Genomic DNA, 18,345 nt, shown 5'->3' on the forward strand with positions numbered 1-18,345 from the left:
TAAGTGAAACGTTAGCTCCTTTTAGGCCGTGTTAAACAGAAACGCACCGTCATGTAGCGACGCGAGCTGCTTAAAGATCAAAGGCAAGTCGCACGGTTGTCCCCCCCCCCCCATCCTAAAACAAACAAACAAATCTATTCTTGTGTTGCATCTTTCTCTCTCTCTCTCTTTTTCTCCCCCCCTTTCCCTCTCTTTTTCTCCCTCCCCCCTCCATCACTCACTCACTCCCTCACTCACTGCCCCTCCCACCGTCCCCCCATCTCTCTCTCCATCCATCCATCCCTCTCTCTCTCCCTCCCTTCCTTCCTCTGTGCCATCTTCTCCTTCTCCTCCTCCTCCTCCTTCTCCTCTTCCTCCTCCTCCTCCTCCTCCTCCTCCTCCAGCCAAGCTAATATCTATGACCAAGGAGAGACACTGCGGCTTCTGCAGCCCATAGCAAAAGCACTATTCAGAGAGCCATAGCCTGGCTCCTTATATCCCCCCGGGAGTGTGATGTGCCCTCCTTAAGCCCTTCAACCGTATCTTAGGGCACGCTAAATGCAGAGCTTTACTCCTCCGCCAACACTCCCTTTGTCTTTGACTTTCACACTTTGGGCTCAAATGTGACTTTGAAAACGGAGGGGACGTGTGTGACAATGCCGCGGGGGTACTCCTTGATTTGATTAAAAGAGGGGGGTGGACCGGGGGGGGACGCGGGGGAGTGGGGGGAGGAGGGTGTGGGGGGGGGGGTGTTCATGGTATACAGTACCTGTGACTCCTGGCTCGAAACGAAAGAGGACTCTGAAATCAGGAAATTTATGGCGCGAATCATAACTCAGTGTAGCGGTATTTATAGAGTGATTCTGAGGAGTTCTGATTGTGTTACCGAGTCTATAAGATGGAAGCTCTTTAAAAAAAATAAGAAAAAGGCTATTACATTTTACTATTTTGATTAAGTTTCCGACGGCTGAGTGATTTCTGCCCTGTGTTTTATGAACTATACGCTTTATAATCTTTATTGTTCTTCGGCATAATGAAATCGTAAATCTTCGAGATTTACGATATGACTTTCTGATGGTGGCTTATAACTGACAGTAGTGAAATGATCCTTAGCAACTGCCTTTAATTACCAGAGATGAATGTACGCTATGGTGGAGCATAGTGGGAGAGTTGAATGGAAAGAGAAAGAGAGAGAGAGAAAGACAGAGAGAGAGACACAGAGACAGAGAGAGAGAGAGAGAGAGAGAGTGTTTGTGATATTTGCAGGCAATGAAGCGCGAAGCGCCCCTTGATGTATTTCTCCGGTGCTCACTGAGAACTCCTACACACTGGTGAAAAAACAGAGGGCTCCAAACTAAGTGTTGAACACGTTTTCAGAAGCAATAACACTGTTTTTGTGTTCACCTATGAATAGCTTTAATATAGACGTGTGAGCATGTGGGTGATTTGGCTCTGTAGCTCACCACTCCATGGTTTAATGATCATCTCTCCAACCTTGGACTGTGTGAAGATCGCCTCCTCTCTTCCCTCCATTCCCTCCCTCCCTCCCTCCTTCCATTCCCTCCCTCCCTCCCTACCTTCAGATTCAAATCAGATTAAATGTAATTGTCATTGGCAGAGTACAAGCACAGAGACAACGAAACGCATTCGGCATCTAGCCAGGGAGGGTGCAATAGTGCAACCTCCCTCCCTCCCTCCCTCCCCCCGTCTGCCTACCTCCTACCACTGAGCTCTCCAGTCATTTACTTCTTATTAGAGAGTCCCTGTCAAACGTGGCCCTGTCTAATTCCCACCCAATTACCGTCTAAATGAACCACGGGACTACTTAACTAGGTTTGCCTCTTTCCATTGTTCAATTAGTGATGGTAACGAACCTTGATTAACCACGCCGTAAGGGTTCATAAATTAACCACCCGGGGCCAAATGAATCACCGCTATTCATTCAAGATGAATGGACATTATTCCAACACTGCGCACGGCCTCCACGGCAACGACAACAACAACAACAACAACAACAACAACAACAACGGCAAAAAACCTGGCGTCATTTATTATTCCGGGAGCTTCTTTTCTTCTTCCCTTCGAGGCAGCGTGACCTTTGCCTGCGGCTTGTTTGTGAGCCGCTATAGCAGGTAGCAGGTAGCAGGTAAAATGTCATTTATTCCTGATTTGTCGTCTGAGCTGGCGGAGAACCGCCGCCGCGTGTTTACAACGACGACGCCGCAGCGCAGGTAATGTCTGCCGTCTCTCTCTCCCCTCCAAAACTGGGCCAGTTTGATTAATGCCATCGTCTCCGAGTGAGAGGCTCAGCCACGACGATAACGGGGGAAAAAGGGTTGCTACGTAGAGAGAGAAAAGGAAGAGAGAGAGAAATGAGGGGGGGATGAGATGGAGAGAGAGAGAGAGAGAGGGGGAGATGGGGATGAGAGAGAGAGGGAGAGAGAGAGAGTGAGAGGGAGATGGGGGATAAGATGGGGGATGAGAGAGAGAGTAGAGGGAGATGGGGGATAAGATGGGGATGAGAAAGAGAGAGAGAGAGAAATAGATAGATCGATAGTTACATATATAGATTGACAGATAAACAGCCAGTGAGTAATTAGTCACTAGTGGGAAATCTCGGCACGGTGTGAATAACTCTCACTACACACCTCGCCGACCGCGGTGGGGGAGAACCTGCCTCTCTCGGGGGTGTGCTCCCAACCCCCCCAACCCCCCCGGCTATTTGGCCTTTGATCTAACGCTTTTCACTCCGGTCAGAGACGCGGCCCTGGTGGTACCGTAGTCGACACAGGGGGAGCGGAGAGGACTGAAACCCGAACACCTCGCACGGCCCCACAGTTTCAATATCGCATTCCTGTGAGCTGCGGTGAGGCGGCCTACCCGCTGCTCTCTGGTCTGTAAACGCTGGGAGAAAGAGCCTCCAAAAAGAGACTTGAAATAGAGACTTTGAATGGTAGCTATTAAGACCATGACGTTATTGAGACATAGTGCTGCACCTCGCTGATTCCCCGGTTTTGAATGGTTGTCTGAGACAGTAATGTAACTCCCACGACAGTACTGTAGAGATACAGTGGGGGGAAATAAGGATGATTTGTTTACTTGCACTCAGAGGTGGGAAACCATTCGGCCCTGTCAAAGAGTGGAGGTACATACCCACCAACATGCACTAACCCAGCTGATTCGAATTAGCACAGGTAGGAGAACCCATTAGTGGTATGAGCTGGTTTAGTCCTTTTTCTTACTGTGTTCAACACTTTCTTTCCTGTGACATTCCACTTTATTGCCCATTTTTGATGGATTGGATTGCTACAATTTGTTTAGCTGTGTAGTTCTATTGAGTTAATACCAATGTCTGGTCTACATTTCACATGAATAGCTGCAATGGAAACACACACACACGCACACACACACACACACACAACCACACACGCACACACACACACAGACACACACACACACACGCACACACACACACACACCACCAACTCACAATCACAGAGTCTTGAACTCTTGAAGAACCTGTCAGACAACACAAGGCTGTGTCATCCTTTCCTCAGAACACAGCTGGTTGAGTCATCAGGGTGAGGGTGTCTGTCACACGGTGCTCCCCAAAGTCACTGATCAAAACACATTGTGCCTTATCAGCCGGTGGCCATTCTACACATCAGCTAGGCACTGCATGGTGTTGTGTCCCGACGCGAAGCCCTTTGGTGGATGAATGCTTTTCACGGGAAGGGAAGGAATCTATAGTCTCACGATCAATGCCGGTCACAGACACACACACACACGCATACATACATACACACACACACACCAACCCCCCCCCCCCCCTTCCCCCCCCCCACATCCCAAAAGAAAAAAAAACATTGTCATTCACCAACACCAACTCCACTCCATTGATCACAGTGGAGGCACTCACATTGATCGGTGGTCCCGTCAGCTCCTCCACTCTCCTAGGGAAGACAGAGACAAAAACACAGGACAGATTGTTATTACAGTTCTCTGACCAAAAGGAAAGAAAAAAACCCCAAACCTTGTGCGGCTTTCAACCCAGTTAACGCTGCCTGTGAAATATGTGTTTTCCCTCCTAGGCAAGAGTGAGAGCCCGGGCGAGAAGTGAGAAGTGTGAAAGGCTTCAAACTGTTTCCAGAGTGAATCGATTCATTCGTCTTCTTCTTCTTCTCCTTCTTTTCCCTTCTCCTTGGGAAAAAAATCACATTCGGCCAAAAGACTGCAAGACGGCAGGCAGTCATCCCTATTTTGCTAGGATATCGGTCTGAGGCTCGGCGGAAAGGGGCTCTACAAACGAGGGAGCCGTGCCTGCGACCTTCATATCACCCAGCGTGAGTAACTACCAGCCCCCGTTGGGCTTTTTCCAAATAGCCGGTCCCATTACGTCCGCTCCTCACTCCGAGACATCTACATAATGAAAGTACCAGAACACAACGAGAGCCGGATGTATTGGAGATAGCAAATAGAGAGACCAACAGCCTCTGCGTGCCAAGCCATCATCCCCCATAGCTGACAAGATCCGACAAATAGTCTTAATCAGGCCCGATAACGAGTTGGACTGATAAAGCATATGTCGTCTGATATCCCCCTCTTGGCTGGAGGAGGCAGAGAAGCTCCCTCCTCTCCTCCTCCCCTCCTCCTCTCCTCCTCCTCTCCTCCTCCTCTCCTCTCCTCCCCTCCCCTCTCCTCTCCTCTCCTCCCCCTCTCCTCCTCTCCTCTCCTCTCCTCTCCCCCTCTCCTCCCCTCTCCTCCCCTCCTCTCCTCTCCTCCTCCTCCCCTCCCCCTCTCCCCTCCTCCTCCCCTCCTCTCCTCTCCTCCTCTCCTCTCTCCTCCTCCTCTCCTCCTCCTCTCCTCCTCCTCTCCTCTCCTCCCCTCCCCTCTCCTCTCCTCTCCTCTCCTCCCCCTCTCCTCCCCTCCTCTCCTCTCCTCCTCCTCCCCTCCCCCTCTCCCCTCCTCCTCCCCTCCTCTCCTCTCCTCCTCTCCTCCTCTCCTCTCCTCTCCTCCTCTCCTCCTCTCCTCCTCCCCTCCCCCTCCTCCCCTCCTCTCCTCTCCTCTCCTCCTCCCCTCCTCTCCTCTCCTCCTCCTCTCCTCCTCTCCTCCTCTCCTCTCCTCTCCTCCTCTCCTCCTCCCCTCCCCCTCCTCCCCTCCTCTCCTCTCCTCTCCTCCTCCCCTCCTCTCCTCTCCTCCTCCCCTCCTCCTCCTCCTCTCCTCCTCCTCCCCTCCTCCTCCTCTCCTCCTCCTCCCCTCCTCCTCCCCTCTCCTCCTCCTCCCCTCCTCCTCCCCTCTCCTCCTCTCCCCCTCTCCTCCCCTCTCCTCCTCTCCTCCTCCCCTCCTCTCCTCCTCTCCTCTCCTCCTCCTCTCCTCCTCTCCTCTCCTCCTCTCCCCCTCTACTCCTGGTCCTCCTGAGAGACCCCTGAGGAGACACACCACTTTGTCTGTGTGTGATTACGGAGACTTGGACCAAGGCAGACCCTCCTCTCAGAAGCCATCTGTCCGTCCTCCCCGCAGACGACGGCGTGTCTCCGTCTCCTCAGAGCGGAGCGTTTTGCGTTTTGCAGATCACTGCTCCCCGCTTCCCCTCCCTTCTCCTCACCGCTTTTGCTGAAAACTCAGAAGGTTCCTGTTTATTCAGTCGAACAGAGCCGTAAATAAAACAGAGAAATACTGCGGGCCTAGACTTTGAGTGTGTGTGTGTGTGTGTGTGTGTGCGTGTGCGTGTGCGTGTGCGTGTGCGTGTGCGTGTGCGTGTGTGTGCATGTGTGTGTGTGTGTGTGTGTATGTGCGTGTGCGTGTGCACGTGTGTGTGTGTGTGCGTGTGGGCGCAGGTATACGTATGTCTCCCTCGCTCAGCTTGTCTGCCTTTAAAACTCCCCCAGACGGGAATGAATTGAACATCAGACGGAATGCACACATTTTCGGGCAAGAGAAGCACTATTTTAACAGCAGGGCCAATCCGGCCCAAGCTGTGCCAATTCTAGAGACAGGTAGGATATATGCTCGCTGCTCTGCTATCAGGCTGCTGTGCAGGCGTTCTCATTCAAACATCCATATGCTTCTCCCCTAGCTGTAATTTGAGCCAGCAGTACACGACAAACTCGATGAAACTCTCAGTGTCAGCTCGGCAGCGAGACAGCTATATTAACCACGTAAATGACAGCGAGCTAGAAGCCATTAGGTGCTGATAAGGAAGAGCAGACTGGACACTATCACCTTATAATTTGAATATACCCAGAATGCAAATGATCGACTAGGAAAACCAAAACAATGATAAGCAGGATTAGCTTATTTTTTGTTTGTGTTGTTGTGTATCTACTTCTAGCTTTGTGTCTCCCTCAGGAGATAACCAATCACCTCTGTCAGTGGGTGAGTCATCTGACCGTTCCACGATGGCTATAATAATGCTAGACGGCGCTGTCACACTGACAACTCCTGAAGTAAAAAAAAAAAAAAAAAGATAAAAACTATACCAAACTAATGCAAATCAGATGCACATTTTCCTCACGCGATATCTCTGACAAATGACTTTCGTACACTGAGTTGTAATTTCCCGGCGTTTTTCCCCTCGTGTCATTAGAGCAGCTAGCATGCTTCCAGTGATATTTACTGGCATGATTTCCCCTCTAAGTGTTTCTATAAATTGCAATTAGAGTGCGGTAGGTCCTGGTGAGGGGAGTGCAGCAGACACAACAGCTCCGCTGAGTTTTTAAGAGCTTCTTTTTTTATTTATTTTGTTGTCCATGCCCAGATACTTCCTTAATTAACGTGCTAATAGGTTTCCTGCAGGAGGGCAAGCGAGGTCAGGCAGGGAGGATGGCAGGGAGGCTTGTTGATAATACACAGGAATATACCTCCTCCCACACACACACACACACACACACACACACACACACACACACCTAACCCCTAACCCTCACCCCCCCCTGCCACTCACGATATGACAACTTCCCCCCAGACTACAAGGGTGCATATAGGCTCATTGCTAATACCTACGTTTAACTCAACCCCCCCCGCCCCCCCCACCCCCCTCCCCCCGGCGACTCATGAGATGACTGCTTCCAAACTCCTCCTCAGACTGGAGTCTCGATGATGTTGCCCTGATAGTATTTTTGGCAGAACCTCTGAGTGTTAAGCATGAAATGTACTTAATACAACAGCTCAGGGAGTCAACAGTCATTTAATGGAAGACCGATAAACATAGATTTACAGTACATTAACCAGGAAGAAAATGATCATTTGCTTTATGTTGTTGCTTCCATAACGATCTTTATGGGCTGTATTTTAATGGTGTAAAAAAAATAAACTGTCTTAGCACAAACACAGGCGATGGTGGGTGAGGGGGAGGTGGGGAGGTGGGGTTGGTGTCAGAAATATTAGCGCTATTTTCAAGAGCATCATTTTTCAACGCAACTGATGACACTTGACCTACTCATTGTTGTGAACACGCCTCTTTTACCACAACTAAACCCACCTGACCTCCCTCTACTCCACCCACCTGATCTACCACTACTCCACCCACCTGATCGCAGGTGACACAAAGCTCCAGTGTTTCACCTGTTACCGCCAACACAAATTGCAAATACGCTTGCATTCAGACTTACGTCACGTACTGTGAGTTCTACTTTACGTACAGTATCCATAGTTTAATGACTAAATGTGGAAGCAATCTATTTCGCCATAGAGAAATCAATAGCCTAGACGAAGAAGGCATTTTCTGTCTTCAGTTCAGCACTAGAAACTGTTTTTGAACAACTTCCACATTTATTTAGAAAGAGAGGCCGTGTTCTGTGTACGTACCCGGTTGAGTCCACTAGGGTATTCTATTGTGTAACATGAACATTATTGCAGTATAATAAATACTGCACACAACGGGAACACTTGTTTGTATTAACACTTGTTTTGTATTATATTGCATTTCACATCATCGTACTCTGCGCAGCATTTTCAATCTCACTATTGAGGCCACTGTAAAATCCATGACTTACGGGTTACGTTTTTATTTTATTTACTCACGTTACTTATTATTATCGTGTTATTATTGTGTTTCTTATCTGAATGCTGAAATGTCAATGTTTGAAGCCAAATAGTTGTATCCGTGTGTACTTGTGTGTATTATTATTATTACTTATGTGTACAGTAAGATGTAATAAAAAATCATTCTGATTCTGATCTGAACAGAGGAGTGGAGACAGAGTGTGACAGGGGAGGCTTAGCCTCTCTCACAGGAAGATTGTCTGAAGAGACAGCGATAACATAGTGACAGGGACGAGGGTCTGTGCAGATCAACATCTCTACAAGCACTGCACAGCTACCGTGGTTACATTAAAACACAACCTTGGTTACATTATGAGTTGCATCGAAAGTTATCCAATTAATGCAGGCTTGTATGCGGACAATAGATGTCTATCAGTGCGTGGAGGCTGGTGGAGGTAGAAATTGGAGGACGGGCTCTTTGAAATGCATGGAACGGAATGTGTTGATACCGTTCCTTATTTCATTCCATGCCTTATGAGTCCGTACTCCAATTTCGACCTCCGCCAGCCTGGTATCTAAAGGGATAGGGTCTGGTGAAGAAGTTTGCAAGTAGGTCAAGGTCAGTTTTACTGGTTATGAAAGTGCAGATTGTAAACTTTCAAATGATGTGTCATACATTATATGAAATAGCTGAAGAAGATATGCCTTTTTGGAATGTTGGTACACCTCAAACCAAATACTTGTTAGAAAATTGCTCTGAATCAAAACGTCGCGTTGGTAGCTAGCTAGCAGCTAAGAAAGAACATTGCGATGAACTAACTAACTAATCTAACTGCATATTTAGAACATCACAATATGCTGATAGAACATAGCTACACATAATTAGACGATCACACAGTCCTCGCTTTTGAACACGTCCTAAAATGGACGTTTGTTTAAGTCATGTATCACTAACCCAGTAGCCTGAAGTAGGACGGCAGACCATACAGTGAATCCAATTAATTAATTATAAGTATAGTTTAGTGATCCTAAAACTGTTGTTTGTTATATTGAGTGGGCTCTTCAACCCTTAAACTTTCGTAATATGAAAGAACATGGAAAACACTTCTCTTTTATTTTTTAAATAACCTTTTTGGTCATTTGTACGACTTGAGAACTGCAGACATGCAGACCTTTTCACCAGATCGTGCCACAAAATGTGTCTGGGGGTTTTCCTGTAGGTCTGAGTCTCACAGGTCTTAGAGCTTGAGTTTAAAAAAAAAAAACATCTCTATTATGTCTCCATCATGATCCTATCTATCCTCACTCTTCCCCAATTTCAACTCCCTCTCCATCCTTATCTCTCTCTCTCTCTCTCTCCCCCCCCGCCACCTCCTTGGTATTTCTTATTTATCATAACTCTACTGTATTGTTTATTTCCATCTTTCCATTGCAAAGTAAATCACGTTTATAATCCAAACAGGCAAAATTCCATTCTGGAATGCTAGAATGAATTGGATTCTAAGAGATATGGTTCTAAGCTGTGTGATGCTCCAGTGCCAGAGGTTGGACTGGAGGGGTTTGTTCCCACTTTTTCCCCCCTGGTGTCTAAAAGGGGGGCTGATGCATGAGGCTGGTGCATGACCCTGTGAGAGCCAGGTGGCCTGCACCTGGGCTGGACACCAGCTGCCTCGGGCTAACCATGGCAGATTGGCTGGTACAGCGAGGACGATTAATGGTGTGTATTCCACTGTCGGTGGAGCAAGTTCTCATTATTTCTGATTCTGATTCCAATTCTAAAGCTGTATTGAAACCTACTGCAAACATTCAAATGGTTTAGTATAGTACACCAAAGATAGTATAGTACACCAAAGATAGTATAGTACACCAAAGATAATATAGTACACCAAAGATAGTATAGTACACCAAAGATAATATAGTACACCAAAGATAGTCTAGTACACCAAAGATAGTATAGTACACCAAAGATAGTATAGTACACTATAGTATAGTACACTAAATATAGTATAGTACACCAAAGATAGTATAGTACACCAAAGATTGCAGCTGCCAGACTTCCCACCAAGGAATATACACTGAACAAAAATAAAAACGCAACACTTTTGTTTTTGCTCCAATTTTTTCACGAGTTGAAATCAAAGACCTAACACTTTTTCTATGTACACAAAAGGCCTATTTCTCTCAAGTTGTGTTCTCAAATGTGTTTAAATCTGTGTTAGTGAGCATTTCTCCTTTGCCGAGATAATCCATCCCCCTGACAGGTGTGGCATATCCAGATGCTGATTAGACAGCATGATTATTGCACAGATTTGCCTTAGGCTGGTCACAATAAAAGGACCACTCTAAAATGTGCAGTTTTATCACACAGCACAATGCCACAGATGTCGCAGCTTTTGAGGGAGCGTGCGATTGACGTGTTGACTCCAGGAATGTCCACGAGAGCTGTTGCCGGTGAATTGAATATTAATATTTCTACTTCTCGACCATAAGCCCTCTCCAAAGTCATTTCCAATTCCAATTCCAATTCTCGGAAACACCTTTGGAGACGGCTTATGGGAGAGAAATGAACATTCAATTCACAGGCAACAGCTTTGGTGGACATTCCTGCCAACCGCACGCTCCCTCAAACCTTGCGACATCTGTGGCAGTTGGGCTGTCATCCAGCAGGAGGGTTGGCATGGCAACTGTCCCGTATTAGCCGGGATGTCCCATATTTTGCGCTGGATGAATATACCTACAGGACCTCCCTTGTCCCGTATATTCATCCAATCACAGGCCCCCCTCATGCGTACGTATGGCGTAAATGCACCAATTCCTTCAACCCCCCCCCCCCCTCGCCCCTGTGCAGTGGCACGCCATCTTTTATGTATTTGGTAGTGAGAAAGTTGGCAACCATATCCAGCAGCCCAAGGCGCTGTAGCTGCACCAGGACAATAGAGGAGCTGTGCAGTTACAGTCACTGTGCAGGCTCATCACTTACTCGGCAATTACACTGAGAAGGCCCTGGGAACATGAGTGTAGCAAGTAGCTATTCAAGTCTACCAGGCTACTCATTTCTCTCTGTCTCTTCTTACCTCACATTTACATAAGATGGCCCTTAGGAAACTCCACATACGATGTGTCTCACAACCTATCTAATATCTACCAGGATGACTAATGTACCGCAGTCTGTCTGTGCAGACAGTAGTCTCTTTCCCTCTTTCCCCCTTCCGACACACAGGTGGCGACACGTGTCTCTCCGTGTCTTGCAGACATTTCTGCTTGGATGTCAGCCCGCCACCTGAAGCTCAACCTTTACCAAGCCTAAGCTGCTCGTCCTCCCTGGGAAAGCACGCCCTCTCCAAAACCTCTCCATCACAGTAGAGAACGCTACTGTGACCTCCTCCCAGACAGCCCGAGAACCATGCGGTGTTCCTTGACAACCACTTATCCTGGGCGGCAAACATCACAGCGACAGCAACGCTCCTGTAGATTGTTCCTCTCTACAATATCCGGGGGGGCGTGTCCATTTCTCACCAGAGAAGCAGTTGTTCCAGACACTTCCGTGATCCCCCACCTTGACTACCGCAACACACTTCGCCTCCGCCATCAGACCTCTGCAGCTCATCCAGAATGCTGCCGCCCCTTCTGGTGTTCAATCTCCCCTAAATGTCCCATGGCACCCCCCTCCTTCACACCCTTTACTGGCTCCCGGTAGCAGCTTGCTTCAGATTCAAGACCCTGGGGCTCGCCTTCCAGGTGGCAAAGGGAACAGCCCCTCCCTCCTTGCAGGCGATAGTCAGCGTCACTCCACTCTTCCACCTCGGCTGGCCACCTGGCACCACCACCTCTACTGGATGCAACAGTCACGCTACTCGGTCACAAATTTTCACTGTCCTGGCGCCCCGCTGGTGGAACGAACTGCACACTACTGTAATCTTTTTCTGTAGATTGAAGACCCCTTCAGGCTACATCTTAATTGTTCCTCCTAAAGACCTCCTCATCCCCACTTCCCCCCCTGCACATATTCTCTACTATAAAGGTTCCTTCTAGCATAGGAACTGCCAAAGGCCCCATGTCATCATCATAATAATAATAATAATAACTTTTTATTTTTATAGCACTTTTCCTGCAAACGTTGCAGCTCAAAGTGCTCCATAGCATAGATGATTTTTATCTTAAGATGACTGATGGAAAAATGATTAACTTACTTAGACAAACATATATTTGCTGTTGTAAGTCGCTTTGGATAAAGGCATCTGCTAAATACCAACAAATGTAAATGTAGTAGTAAGAGTATGTGTGTTTGTTTATGTGGAGGATTGTCCTTGGTGGCGGTGGTGGCGGTGGCGGTTGGGAAGGGGGCTGGCGTCGTTTATTCATTCCTGAAAGCCTCCTGCCTCATATTTATGCAGTCCAATTCACCCCCAGGTTGACTTTAAACTCCTGTGCCAATTGACAGCTTTTTAGTTTCCCATTCTCCGGGAACAGAGAAGGAGGGATGCCCGGGACTATGTTGCTGTGTTCGGGGGATTTAAGAGAACAGAGGCGCCTGAGCGATGAGATTCCCCCTGCTCGCTGCCAACTTGGCACCCTGCGGGCCGAGCCAGGCAGAGAACACACCAGAGGCAGTGCATGCTTAATTTCACAAATAATTGTGAAAAGGACCGCAGGGTTGTGGAGGGGGGGGGGGGGGGTTATTGATGCTCTGTTGGAGACAATTGAAGGTATCTGGGGGGGTGGGAGCGGGGGGGCGGGGGGGTTGGAGGATGTCTATAATGATTTCATCTGTGTGACTAATGTGTGACAATATCTACAAGAAAGCGACTACTATCGCACAGCTGTATCAAAGCTGTTTGTGTGTTAGATCTAGCCAGGGCCAACCTCTCTGTTTTCAAGCTTCAATCGTGATAAGCATGAAATGCAGCAAATGTACCAAAGACACAGTCAGAGGGGACTGCTGGGAAGATGGTACTGCTGGGAGGGTTGCCAGGGAGCCTCTGAGCAGGAAGGTAAAACATACAAAAGAACAACAATGGGTAATACCGATGTTTGTACTTGTACTTTGTACAATGTTGACTGTGCAACAACTGAAAGAGACACATGTTATCAGGGCCAAGGGGTGTCCTTGTAGGTGTTTGTGCAGCAAGGGGAGGCTGGTGGGGGTAGAAATCGGAGGATTGGCTCACTGTAATGCATGGTATGGAATGAGGAATGGTATCAAACCTGGGTATCAGGCATGTGTTTTATACCATTCCTCATTCCATTCCATGCATTACAATGAGCCTGTCCTCCGATTGACTTTCTTACTTTTTCTCACTTCTTCTTAGGGAGAAAGAGAGAGAGACAGAGAGAGAGAGAGAGAGAGAGAGAGAGAGAGAGAGAGAGAGAGAGAGAGAGAGAGAGAGAGAGAGAGAGAGAGAAAGAGACACACACAGAGAGAGAGAGAGAGAGAGAGAGAGATGTATATTTACCCTAGGCAGGAGTCCTTGAGTGGCATTCTCTGCTCTGTTTGCTGTATCCATGATGCTCCTTTGCCCCTCAGCCAACCAGCAAAGAGACACTCCAAGCAGGACAGGAAGTGCCCAAACACCCAGCCAGCCCATCAGTGATGTCAGCCTGGAGGGAGATCAACACAACAACTGTCACAATGATGTCTCTTACTTACTCACACACACACACACACACACATACACACACACACACACACACACACACACAGAATCTCTCACACACACACAGTAATAGACACGCACACAGTAATAGACACGCACACACACGCACACACACACAGAAATAAAGACGCACACACACACACACACACACACACACACACACACAGTAATAGACACGCACACAGTAATAGACACGCACACACACACAGAAATAAAGACGCACACACACACACACACACACACACAGTGTTGCTTCTTCATCATCACTGTCGGTGAAATTCTTTGTCTGAGGAGGAGAGTGGCAGCAGAGATTCATGGGAGAGCACTATCATCATTTTCACACTGCAGAGGTGAACCGAGCTGAGGCAAGCTGTACTGTGCTGGCCTGGTTACACAACCAGTCACAGTGATGGACACACACACACACAGAAATAGACACACTCATGCACAAGCACACACACACATACACGCACACTCATGCACGCACACATACACACAGAAATAGACACACACTCATGCGCGCACACACATACACACGCAAAAAAGACACACACACACACACACACACACATACTGTGTTATTTCTTTATCATCACTGTCGGTGAGACTTTTCGTCTGAGGAAAGATGGCGGCCGTGGACAGCTGTGAAGAAGTGGTGCTGTCTGTTCCTACATAGTGTTGCCTACGTCTCCTCTTCCCCAGGCTAGGGCCGTCCTAATACCCCTCTTACTTACTATGCATCTAGAGTACATAAGAGGCCCTTCAACTCACTTCCGAGGGTCCCTCTGCTGAATTGTTCAGCAAACTGACTCCCTGACTGTTACTGTGCTGAGGAAAAAAAAATCGAATTGCACTAGTGAGGGGGATTTCGCCTGTGTTTTTAGGTTCAATAAAAGGCTTGGTATGGGAAACACCACGCACGTACAGTACGCAACCAAAGTGATGCCGGGCGGGTTAGACTGTTGTGTGGCTCATCTGCATAGGCAGCTACAAACAGTAGTATCTCTGAACCCACAGCCACACATACTGGGTTCATTCCACATTGAGAGAGCGCCGTCGTCCTGTTCACGCTGTGAAGCCGAACCGAGTTGAGCTGTGCTGTACGGTACTGTGCTGGCCTGGTTATACACCCAGTAACCAAGCTGGAAAGGGCCATTTGAAAAGAGGCTGAAATAACCGATTAGAGGAAAAGTAAAAGTAATTAAAGTTCAAATGAAACGTAAAAGACTGAAAAGACTGAACCATCTCTTTAGGGTACACCTGGGCTCTGAATCCTCACACCTCTCCATCCCCTAACACCCTACATTACCAGAGAAAAAGGCCCTTCCTTTCTCTAGCACCGTGACCGCCGATGGCACTAGTTCTTATCAAAGGGTCCTATTTAAGATGGCCGTTGTATAGCTGATTCAATTACTTAGACAGAGGTACAGATTGTGAGTTGCTTTGGATAAAAAGGGTCTGTTAAATGATTTAAATGTAAATGCAGTGCAGGGGAACTATTTTGTCGGTGTACTACTTTTGGTGATTATCCCCAGCCAGACTGGACAGATGAACACATTGACAACCCCTCCTGGTGAAGAAAGGCTCTGCTAGAGAGTTGGCATTTCGTGATGTTAGAATTATAAGGTTCTATCTCCATTTTTGTCAAAATTGTTTTTTTTACATAACCTGATCCATTAGGTGTTTATTAATGCCTGTGTGATGTTATTTTTAAAATGTTGACATTTTGGAGTTAGTAATTAATAAAATACAAAGGTTCCATCTCACAAAACATAATGGAATGTAAAAACTTTGACACTCAATATCATTGAACTACCCTAAACGGAGATAGAACCTTATCATTCTAAGCTCACGATTTGCTAGACAACACAGACACATCTGTCTCTCTGTTTTCACTTAACTTTTCTTGAGAACCTTTCACTGACAGACCTTGTCATGCTTGTAAACTGTTCTCCTTTTGCAAAAGATAATTAAAAACCTTTTCTATGCTTTTTTTCTCTTTTTTCTATTAAGACAATACTTATATAATCTCCTTTACAGCAGTCTGTCAGCCTGCTTAGCTATGTGTGGGCCGCTTCAAACAAAGCCTTCCTGAACCCAAGGCCCTGCATACCAGGTACTTCAGCTAGCCAGCGAGCTACTGTAGATATGTGGGCAGCTCCTGTACAAAGTCTCACTGAACCCACAGCCTTAGCCCACATGCCCACAGCCGTAGCCTACAGGCCCACAGCCTTAGCCCACATGCCCACAGCTGTAGCCTACAGGCCCACAGCCTTAACCCACATGCCCACAGCCAACGTACATTACACTACACTGCTATCGTTCTCACACTAATAACCCAGCTAAGCCAAGCTAACCTGTACTGCACTGGCCTAGTTCTCTCCAAAGAATGCAAAAGGGGCACTGTGCCATGTTGTCCGCTTGGCTCCACCACTATGTAAACAATACAGAGGAAATGAAACGGATATTTAGTAAAGACAGGAAATAACTAATATTTTCAATTACATTGTTGTTAAAAGCAAAAGTGTTAGCTGTATTTTTAGAGCATTTGATTGACATATAATAAACCCCAAGTCCAGCGCCACCTTGTTGAAACAACCTGGGGAGAACCCTGCGCTGTAATCCAACACAGTTGCTATATGACAGTGCTGGAAATAAACAATAAGATTAAGACAACAACCCAGTACAGAATAGTTTGGTTCAGGCCTCCAGTGTGTAGAAACCCCTATCTTATCACAGAGGCTGAGAGAATGTAGCAGGTGAACACCATCCAGTTAGCCAGCTAGCTAGAAATGTGGGTCTTAAGCCCTATTCCCACAGAGATAACAGCAACACTGAATTCATGCATACTGACGTTTCACCTAGCTGCCCCATTTACACAGATCCCAGTTCTGCTTTCTACTGGGGCTAGCAGGACTAGGTCTGCCACAGATAAAAAGGTTTCAGCGGCATGCCTTAGTTACCGCAGTAGCAGGGAACAGCATTCTGTTTGCCAGCTAGCTAGATATGTGGGCAGCTCCTGTAGAGAGTCTCACTGATCCCACAGACTGCATGTATTCCCTTGTGTAAACCCAAATGCTTCTAGAGATCAGGGGCTAGATGTGTGGGCCGCTACAAACTGTCTCACTGATCCCCACAGCCTGCATACAGTACATGCTGTCAGGACTGCAGAGTCACTACCTATCTTCCGCCGTAGACTGAAGACCCCATCTTCTCTTCAGGCTACATCTTAACTCTTCCTCCCCTCTACCCACCTACAGTTTCTCTAGTGTAAATCAATGAAAAACTACATTCTTCCTTCTTCTAGCATTATGATGGCCCCTGGCACCTAGCATAGATTACTTTTTCTTATCATGACTGATGGATAGACAGTTCTCTTACTTAGACAAATGTAGTTGCGGTAAGTCGCTTTAAATAAAGGCGTCTGCTGAATGCCAAAAATGTAAATGTACAACATTCCCCTGTGTAAACACAGATGGTGAGCGAGCATAGCAGGGGACAGCTAGCCAGCTAACCCTCTGGGGGCATATGCTCTGAGGGAGGTGAGCTTGCCCTTGCGAAATGAATCACCAGATGAGATCTGCCAGTCACCTCCTTAATGTGCATCTGGAGGACTGCCGTCACCCCCGGAATCTGCCATGCTCTGCCGTGGCAGGTCTGACTGGGACATGAGGAAGTGGCTTCCAGGGCTGCAGTTTCAAATTTATCAAGTGACAGAGAGAGAGAACTTTTTTTTTTTTGGGGGGGGGGGGGGGGGGGATTGTTTGAGCAGCATACTAAAAAGTTTAAAGAAGCAGTCTGATTCAATCGCCTGGGTACTGTCTGCTGCATTTGATAGAGGTTAAGCAGAGGTTGGTACTACTTTAGTCTTCTTAGTATGCGGGATAGGATATTATATGGTGTTATTAATGCACCTGCATGTCTCTGACAATACCCAGTTCCTCTGCACACATTTGCCATTGTGAGAAACGCTGCATGGCTGGATGTGACCTTCCATTCTATGCTTTACAATGAGACCGTTCTCCGATTTCTGCCTCCACTGCTGTATACAGCATATACTGTAAATGTGACATTAGTAGCATTAGTTATATTGTTTACATGACATGTATGTTACATTAGCACAGATGCTGCCATGATGTGTAGTGTAAATACCCGGTATCAGTGTGTGTGTGTCTGTGTGTGTGTGTGTGTGTGTGTGTGTGTGTGTGTGTGTGTGTGCATCTCTCCAGAGTGGTATATTTGAAGAGGGTGCCAATTAAATTATTGGAGGCTTCAAATGGTTCCAAAAACTACTTCCGGATTTACCCAATATGAATTTTTTATTGGACTAAGATAATATCTGGGCGGGACTAGCAAGACTTTCAGACAGGGGAAAATGGCGGACGGAAAAAAAACATCATGGTTACTCTGAAGTAAAACAATAAAATGACCCCACATTTGTAAAATCTCTCTCTTGAATTAGTTTAAGCATGCAACTTTCAGTATAACAAAGAAATGTCAAACTGCCATATCTATTTCATTTTAAAATCAAAGCTTAAGCTAGCAATATTTGTCAGACTGGCTAGCCAGGCAAGCAAACAGTTTCCTGGCAACTTGCCACTAGGTTCGCGTGAAGGAGCTATTTGAGTCTCCATAAGCGGCAATAGAAAAAATGTCCCACTTCATTGGCACCACTGTCCGACTACTGTACCACTCTCTCCATTGACGCCTTCTCCCTCGCTCTGCTGCT

General features: G+C 47.1%; 1 protein-coding gene across 1 annotated transcript in view; it reads right to left on the reverse strand.

The window, feature by feature from the left end:
• The window catches only part of fstl4 (follistatin-like 4), a gene marked incomplete at both ends in the record, with an annotated part of 162,901 nt that extends 149,354 nt beyond the window's left edge, over positions 1 to 13,547 (reverse strand). The window contains 2 exons of the mRNA XM_080549663.1: positions 3,899 to 3,932; positions 13,416 to 13,547. Of these exons, the coding sequence (XP_080405789.1) occupies positions 3,899 to 3,932; positions 13,416 to 13,547 (166 nt within the window). The remainder of the gene's footprint in view (positions 1 to 3,898; positions 3,933 to 13,415) is intronic.
• Positions 13,548 to 18,345: the final 4,798 nt, after the last annotated feature.

Source organism: Nansenia antarctica (assembly GCF_963989245.1).
Source record: "Nansenia antarctica genome assembly, chromosome: 20".
In the NCBI taxonomy this organism is placed as follows: domain Eukaryota; kingdom Metazoa; phylum Chordata; class Actinopteri; order Argentiniformes; family Microstomatidae; genus Nansenia; species Nansenia antarctica.